The sequence below is a fragment of the Calidris pugnax genome, unplaced genomic scaffold (assembly GCF_001431845.1).
Source record: "Calidris pugnax isolate Ruff unplaced genomic scaffold, ASM143184v1 scaffold44, whole genome shotgun sequence".
Lineage (NCBI taxonomy): Eukaryota > Metazoa > Chordata > Aves > Charadriiformes > Scolopacidae > Calidris > Calidris pugnax.
The window spans coordinates 3,333,976-3,342,770 of NW_015094506.1; the positions used below are offsets into that span (position 1 = coordinate 3,333,976).

The 8,795-nt window shown below is 53.6% G+C and overlaps 1 protein-coding gene across 2 annotated transcripts in view; it reads right to left on the bottom strand.

Moving 5' to 3' along the window:
- Positions 1-1,142: 1,142 nt before the first annotated feature.
- Positions 1,143-8,795, bottom strand: part of CARD10 (caspase recruitment domain family member 10) — a 17,943-nt gene continuing 10,290 nt past the window's right edge. For both annotated transcript variants that reach the window (XM_014963478.1, XM_014963477.1), the window contains exons 13-21: positions 8,310-8,490; positions 7,361-7,484; positions 6,770-7,010; positions 6,392-6,461; positions 5,945-6,044; positions 5,308-5,466; positions 2,962-3,083; positions 2,207-2,322; positions 1,143-1,965 (exon numbers count right to left, since the gene is read on the bottom strand). In XM_014963478.1, the coding sequence (XP_014818964.1) occupies positions 1,758-1,965; positions 2,207-2,322; positions 2,962-3,083; positions 5,308-5,466; positions 5,945-6,044; positions 6,392-6,461; positions 6,770-7,010; positions 7,361-7,484; positions 8,310-8,490 (1,321 nt within the window). In that variant the 3' untranslated portion in view covers positions 1,143-1,757. The remainder of the gene's footprint in view (positions 1,966-2,206; positions 2,323-2,961; positions 3,084-5,307; positions 5,467-5,944; positions 6,045-6,391; positions 6,462-6,769; positions 7,011-7,360; positions 7,485-8,309; positions 8,491-8,795) is intronic.

Here is an 8,795-nt window from a genome sequence, read left to right on the forward strand (position 1 = left end):
CTTCCCAGGGGGCTGGCTGTGCTGGGATGCTCAGGCTGCATCCTCTGGAGTGGATGTCATTTGGGAGTTTTCATCTGGAGCCATGTGTTACACCAGTTCCCCCTTCCCTGGGAGCAGAGCTGTATTGCTCCAGGGCAGATCTGGGACTTTGCTCTACATTTGAGTGACTGCAGGTTAAAATCTTTTAATTTTCTTTCCTCCCCCCGCCTCACTCTCGTCCTCATAAAAGGCACAGGCAACTGGTTTACAGCCTGAAATAACACCTCGCAGGGGACCCGTGAAGATCAGCAAGTTAATCTTTGCTCAGAGCTTCAAAAGGGCATGGCACTGGTAGTGCCCTAATCGCAGGGGCAAGGAAGACTTGACTCTCTGGGGCTGGTTGCCTATCTTCTCCCATTGACCCCAGGAGCCTTGTGCCCCAAGGAACCTCCCAGAGACATAGACCTCATTTTCCTCTTCCATGCCCCAGGAAAGACACTCTACCACAACAACCACCACCTCTCCATGGTGTGGGTATCCTGGCACCTCTTTCCCATAGCAGGGCTGATAACGGCGATTGGTTAGGAGCCAGGACTGTGCTAGGCTGGGTGAGCATGGCTGATACTACCCAAACCCTACATCTTCTCTCTGCCAGAGTCTGAACCCACACTTGGCCCCATATCAGGGTGAGAACAGACCCCATTGGAGAGGCAAGAGGATCACCACTCTCCTGGCAGTGTAGCTGGGCTCAGTCATACTTTTGTCCCCCAGGAGGACAAGGGAGCTGGCTTGTCACTTCAGGATAACCAGGGCAGGGAGGGATGCGAAGCTCTAGGGATCTCAGCCAGACACATCAAGTGAGCTTTTCCCTCACTTTCCCAGGGTGACCTGGCCAACATTAGCACTAGGGAGAGGGGACTCAATAAACAGGGGGCAAGCAGAAACTGGGAGGGGGCTTGGTCCGTGGCATGCTCAACCTGTCCTTACCCCACCCCTCTTGCTGTCCTACAACAGCAAAAGCAGTGATCCCTCCTTCCCCCAGAGCGCTGGGCAGCTGGGCCTCAGCTAGAGGAGAAAAATACCCTGTCATGCATCATCTGAACCTTCCCAGTAACACACAAGCCCATGGCCTGACGCCCATTCCCATTATGAATGGTATTTAATTCTCTTTTATATTGCAGTTTGCCAATAAAAGGCTCCATTAATAATTTACAAGCAATAAAGAGTACAGCTCCTATAAAACGAGGGTTTGTTGCAAGCTTAGTGTCACTCCAGCCACAGCGGGGCATTGGCACATGAGCCGTGCTCCCTGCACCCTGGGGCCGGAGGCGAGGTAGACAGGGGAAGAGAGGACCTGAAGCACACAGTGCCGCAGGGCAGGGGAGGTGGAGGTGATGGGAGAAGGGTTACAAACGTGTGTGAGAGATGTTCCTACACAGCCTGATCCCACACAGTTCCCCACCTGACAATCTGACCATATACCAGAGACAAGGGCAGCCCAAGGTGATGGGGAACAGCCCAGGAGGGTGGTTTCCACCATAATGGTGGAAGACATCTCTCCAGTAAAATACAGAAAGCTCCGACAGGGGAGGCAGTACATGTTACTCCTTGGTTCTTGGTGGCTTCAAGGGGACCGGTTAGGCTACCCCTGGGGGCCTTTGCTGCCAGCATCCCCTCAGGGAGGAAGGACATGCTACCTGGAGGAGCTTGGGGAGGCAGGGACTTCCAAGAACATCTCTTGGGGACGATAGCTGGCAATGCCTTCTTCTACACCCAGCTCAGTCGTCACCCTCCTCAATCCACAGCGGGCGGGTTTGCTCTTGGAAGATACATCCCCGAACCACTTTGGGCAGCTCCTCGGCGTGGCTCCAGGCATGGGTCTCCACACGGGCCCAGGAGCACGGCAGAGCATGGAGAGCCTGCTCCGCACCACGGCACACCTTCAGCACCTCCGAGTCCCGCTGGCCCGCCTTCCCCAGCAAGCTCCTGGAGAAAACACAGGGACGAGCGTGACCTTTGGAGCAGAGAGACAGGGTGGCAAAAACACCCAGAAACTCCCTCACACATACACAAAGATGGTTTTCCTACCCTTTTTCCCCCTCACAACAGCCAACCCCACCACAAACAGTGCTCTCTCCGCAACCCCTGTCTCTCCCTCTGAACAGAGACAAGAGCTTGTCTCTCCTCCCGTGATGCCCTTCATCCATGCCACTCCGTCTTTTCTTACCTGAGTCCTCTAACGTTCTTCTCGGTGACCTCGACATGGATAACGATGGGGTATATTTCACTTTTAATTAGATCCCTCACACTCTGAACTCCCAGCTCTAGTAGGCAGTGTTTATTCTGGAAGGAAAATTGAATAGATTTACTGATTAAAATGGAGAAAAAATAACCCCAGTCCCTGACAGTTACATTAAATCAAACCCCATACTGTGAAATATCATTGCTTTTCCAATAGTAATTCCATTAAACATGGGATTTACAGACAGGGCCAAGAGGGAAGGGGAGAATTAAAGAGAGGGGTCAGCCATTCCATCACTGCCAACCCAGCCCCAGAGCCCACCAGAACCCACAGCCCATCCTCACATCCCCTTTGTCATGGTTGTCACCCACAGCCCCTACATTTCTCTGCATGCCCTGAGCAAAGCTGTTGCTGCTTTTGGGGAAGATGAGGAATGTGAGAGCAGAGAGATCGCGCCTGCCTATGGCATTTCCCACCACCTCCCTCGTGGATCCCCAGCTGCCATTTCTTTCACCTGAGTTCAACAGTGATTCAGGGAAAAGTCCATCTCTGCTGCTCCACAACCCCGCAGCACCCGGACCTAAAACACCCTCCAAATTACACAACCCCCAAGTAAACAAATCCTCTGTCACCACACTGCCCTCACTCTTCCCCCGTTCAGCTCTCCCTTCCTCTCCTCCTCCAGCCTGATGGGGGTGCCCCACCTGGGCCCTCCCTCCCCACACCAAGCAGCTCGGCACCTTCTCCATCACCTCCCGGATCATACGGATTCGCCCGCTCTCCCTCCGGTCCTGGGGGGCACTTCTAGGCACAGGGTGCTCCTGAGCTTGGGCAGCACTGGGATCCCCTTCTGCCAGCTTCTCTGCGAGCCAAGAAAAGATATGAAAAGGGAGACGTCAGCCCCTTCTCTCCTGCACGTATTTTCTACCTCAGACCCTGCACATTTGCTGCCGCGCTGATGCTTATCGAGTTCACTGTTTATGGATTCCAGGGAGCAAGTCTAATTATACAACATTACATGTTGGCATGGATCTCCCGCAGCTTTCTGTGTACAGAACAAGCAAGATATCGCAGCTGAAGACAACTTGCAGGGCAAGAGCAGCTCTTGTGTTGCAGTACCACAGCAGCCTAAGCCAGCTCATAGCCATTATCCCCTCTTACCTGCTGCCAGACTGTCTCACCCCCTCCGTAGCATGGTACAGCAGAAAAATAATCACTTGAGTTTTCCAGATTTGTGATTTATTTTGCAGGGTTTGCGAGCTGCGCGGGCTCATCCATGGCTCCAGTGGGTGGCTGGGATGGGGAAGCAAGGGGAGCATGCACCTCGGCATGGGAGAGTGGGAAGAAGATGGGGAGCAAGCTGAACCTCCTTTTGTGGTGGCAGCCTGAGCCACCCCCTCGCCCCCTTACCGGGATGTAGAAGGACAGCACCCAGAAGACAAGCCAAGGCCAGGCAGCAGAGAGGTGATGCTGAGGCAGAAAACCGGGGGGGCAGAGCTGGCAGGACAGCGAGGAGCAACCAGGTTGGAGCAATGACTGCCAGATGCCTCCAGTAACTCCCACCAGAATACGAGACAACGCACACACGAAGACCTCACTTGGGAGCCATAGGCTTTGCAGCCCAGCATGGCTGAAGCAGGCTCCAGGCTCTACCTGCTGCCCTCGGCAGCTGCCCACACAGCCACTGAAACACAAGTGTGGAACCTAACAAGGCTTTTAGGAGCTGCTAACCCCTAAGATAGACATAAAATACTGAATTTTGGAGAAGGCCTGTTTGGGATTGGGTACAGAGCACGTTCCAGCTCCCCTGAGCACATTCCAGCTCTTCCAAGCTCCAGGCCTTGGAAGCTGGACAACCCAGGTAGCTGGGCATCCACTGCTACCTCTGCATGGTGGGCACAGGTACTTCCCGGGCAGAGCTGGATCCTGCAAAGCCATCTGCTTCCTTTGGGGGCAGCAGGCTCCTGTGGGAGATCAGTTGGCTTTTACTAACTGCACCGGCTAGAGAGTTCTCCCAGGGAAAATATGAGCAGTGAAGGAAAGAGAAACAACTTGAGGCTCCCAGATCACCTGCCTTCCCTCACAACAGGCAAACCTGACAGGGAAGAACCGAGGCTTTGCCCTCAGTGTAGTCTCTAGCTGCAGTAAGGGCTTCGAAGCATGTCCCTGTGCAATGTGAGGGGGACCCTGCAGAGGGCTCAGTAGGACAGGATATATGGCCAAGTCACTCAGGTAAGAAGCTCAGTGGACAAAATTTGCAGAACCATCCTTCTTCAGCAAACCAGAGACCTTCCACTACCTCCATCACCACCACCCCCCAAAAAAATATACCAACTAATTTCTCAGTCCTGCAATTGGCAAAGGGAGAACTCTAAACACAGTGAAAGGAGAGAGATGGAGAAGGAAGGAGGGAGGAGTTGTCCTCTGTGAAAATTCCCTATGGGAAAAAAGCCCTTTCCCCAGCAGCCTCACACTGCAGGAAGAAGGGAGAGGATGACAGCATTAAGGCTGAATCCTCTTGTCCCTGGGGAGGAAGAATTGGCATGAAGTCAACCTGCAGATCACACCTCAGCCAGAGGCTTCATCTCTGGAAAGAGGCACCCAGAGCAGCAAGGCAATGCCATTGCCACCCACTCAAGGGAAGAGAGAGGATCTCCATGCCTCAGAAGACCAGAAGGGAGGGCTGGCTTCCCTGTGGGCCAAAGGGGTAGGACGCAGTTAAAAATAGGAGAGAGCATCTTGCAGACACTCAGCGCCAAAAGGTGACCTGTCAACAGGTATTGTCTGGGAAGACTGAGAGACCTCCACTCTTAGCCACTGAAGAGATACCTCGTGACCTCTCCAACAGTCCTATGAGATCATGTCTCATACTTTCAGGACTAAGACCACCTCTTCCCAGAATTGAACTAAGGCCTCCATGAAAGTGACATCCTTGACCAACATCTTGGCTTTCCACCATATGGCTAAGAAGTGGCAGGAGGTAAAAGGGGAGAACATCCCTGGGAAGTAGGAGACTTGTGTATTCTACCTCACTCAGCCACATGCTCATAAAGCAGCTTTGGACATATCAACCACCAGCTGCCTACCTGCTGGGCACACGTGGAAGTCCAGGCGAGAAGTGGGCAAGTCCAGCAGGTTCCTGATGAGCCGTGGTACAATGCAGTTAGGTGACAGCACCACAGGACGGGGTGTCTTGACCACCACAGGGCGCACCAGGCTGTAAGGCTTCAGGCTCATGTCCGGGTCTGGAAGACAGGAACAAAGAAGAGAAAGCCAAAGGTGACAACATGAGTGACGAGGCTGCCACTAGCCCACAGACCATTCTGTTCTTCCTCTACCATCCCCTCATCCTGACTCATAGAGGCACCTACCAACCATCTTATGTCCCAGGAGAGACCCTACCCTGACTAGAGCACTCACACATAGGCAGATACCCTGGTTGTAGGTCCACCCTTGCCCATTCCCTGGGACTCCCTCAAGTTACACACCAGTTTATTCTCCACAAAAAGTTAGATGGTGCCAAGAATCACAGAAACAATAGAAAGCCCTGAAAAGCCTCCGAAAAGGAGCATGGGCTTCCCAAAATCCCATTGGGGATCCCATTAGGGGATTTTGGGACAGGACCCTGAGCAAAGAGACTAAGGCATCTCAGATGCCAATGTCTGGGACTCCAGACACTGGGACTCCAAAGTTGATGGGGCAGGTGCGGGGGTAACAGCTCACCTGAGCAGGGGTCCAGCCACAGCTGCTGAGGGGGCTGTTCTGGGCTCCTCTGTGGTTTGGATTTCACCAGGCGCAGTTGGTCCAAGGCCCGTTTCTTTAGCTGAGGAGAAAGCAAGGGCAATAAGACTGAGAGCATAGACCATTTCACACACACAGACAACAAAACTGCAGAACACCCACTGGCAAAGGGGATGGAGCACACATACAAAATGCATGGGACCAGGTCTGCTGCCCACCAGGTTCAGTCTGGGAAGAGGGGAGGGGGTAGGAAAGCAGCCACAGAGCAGTAACACTGTCTGGGCTGCAATCCCCTGCTTTGCTTGCTAACCCAACTGCCACCTCTATACGAGTTGGTTTACCATCAGAGTGGGGCAGATTGTGTGCTGAGGTGGTGGGGTGGCCATAGGCACACACACACAGCTCTCATTGCTGGCTTCTTTGGCTTACGTTAGTTTTGTGGCCCCTGTGTTGCCCAGGCATCTGGCCCTTCTCCTGGATCTTCAATAGCTGGTGAGCCCTGAAAAGACAGAGAAGTTGCCCTCAAGCAACTCTAGAGCCCCCAGGGACCATAGCTTGCTGTAACCCTCTTCACCAAACCCCACAAAGAGCTGCTGAAGCATAGGTATATCAAAGCCCTCACTCAAATTCCCAGTCACTCAAGGGCATCCAAACACTACTGCACTGGCCCCCTATTCAAGGCTTGGGCAGCCCACACTATCAAGAGTCGAGAGTCTACACCTCTCAAGACTTCTAGGGGATGATCACCACAGAGAAATCGGGTGGGAACCCCAGGTACTCCCCTGCCTTCCCCCTCACCCTGGTTACCTGCTGTAGTTGGGCACTGTCCCCTTGTCCAGGTCCCGCATGGTCAAGGGATCAACGCGAGAGCAGTACCACTCCAGCCGCCCTTTGTGCATGGTGTCTGTGACATGGAGGATCTCCCGACACTTGACACACAGTGCATAAGGGTCTGATGACTCCAGGAGGGACAGGTTGGTGCGTACGTAGAACGAGTCTCCAGAAAACTTCTTCCCTTCTTCTTGGGCTTCCCGCAGAGGCTGGTATCCTGTAGTGGGAGACAGAGGTCACCAGTGGGGACACAGGAAACAACCATCACCAACAAGACAGGCAGGTTCCCAGCACAGCTGCAATGCTACAGATTGGGGTGGGGGGTGCAGAGGAGGCAAACAGACACAAGGTCTGTACCTCCATCCTGTAACTCAGAGGATGCACATGTCACACCAGACAGGGAAAGCTACTGGAGATATGGCCAACCCCTGTGTCAGACATGGTGGCCTAGGACCAAACAGGAGAGGAGAGAGAATAACTGAGATCTTCCTCCAGGGCTGGGTGGAGGGTCAGGAAAGGGAGGCAGAGAGCTCAGGCTCAAAAGGACACCCAGCTCCAGTGCCCTACCTTCCTGGTCCATCTGAAAGACGAGACTGGAGGGCTCATCCCAATGCAGCAGGCTCAGGTAGGCGACCTCCCGCGTGCAGTTCTCCAGAGAAAGCACCTCTTCCTTCAGCCACGGCACTCTCAGCTGGCAAGGACCCAAAGCCATTAGACCTAGGGGCTGGAAGAGCAGGCTCCCCCCCCAGCCCCCTCACTCATCAGGGTTACACAAGAGACGTCACAGAGCCAGGCAGGCCCAGGGAAAGCTCTACCCAAGGACAAGGCATCCTCAGTCTGCCTCTGGTTCCCTCCTCTACCTCCAAAATCCCTGCTGCCAGCTACCACCCAGTCTGGAAGCCGGGCTGCTGTGAAAGCAAACGTGTGTGCACAAACGCGTGTGGGAGTGGGGGTGGGAGAGCTGGTTTATTTTCAGCTACAGGTGGGATATTAATTCAAGTAGCGTAGCTGTATTTCAAGTGGTGCCTTTCTTGCCAAAACAAATGCCCTTCCCTCCCTCCAGGAGCCTTCTGCAGAGCAATTATTCTCTATAACTCGAGAGGGTCACGAAGGCCTGAGAAATCTTGCTCCAGAATTGCTCGCTTTGCAACAAGCACGTGCGGGATGCAAACTGCTCTGAAACACTACAAGGTGGCAGACAGCTCCAGGGACACGGAGCCACATTGCCATCTTAATATGTGTGAGTCCCTTTTGTTTCTTCCCTCCCACAGCTGAAGAAAATGTTTCAGAAGGTCTCAGCATTTTTACATGCACAGGTACACTCAAGTGCCATGGCACTTGGATGGGTGTTTGTGCTGCCAAAAGCTCCAGGCAGGGAGCAGTCCTGGGGAGCAAGAGAAACGGAGGTGGGCTTCAAGCTGGGTAGAGGTCAGCTTGTAGTGGAGATCACACCACACTCCTTGCATCATCCCAAGTGCCTTGCAAACCCACAAAGCAAACCCACTCCTGAACTCACCTCAATGAGCCGGCACCCTTCCCGGAGTCCTGCATCCTCGACTGGTGAGCCTGGCTTGACCCACTGGACGTAAATCCCTGTCCTGTTCCCTCCAAGGATGGAGATGTCTGCTCCAAGCCTCTTCTTCTGGGGTGAAGTGTTGCTAGGGTGACCCATGCTAGTGAGCTGTACCACCAGTGACCTGGCAAGGAGAAATGCCAAGTCCAGCACCTGAAGTGTGCTGCCTTTTCTAAGTACTGGTCCCCCAGGTCTCGTGCCCAGCTGCAGGGTATTTATTGTACTGAGCACTGTGGTACAGAGCTCGTGATTCACAGCCATCACAGAGCTTATGAACCTCCATGACCCACCCCACCAGCCCCAAGACCAAAGTCAAGCTGGGCTTCCACGGTCCTGTCCCTACTTAGACAGGTGTGTTTCCAGCCCAGGCAATATCTCCACCCCGTCATAACATATGGGACAGCACAAAAAAAAAAAAAAAAAAAAAAA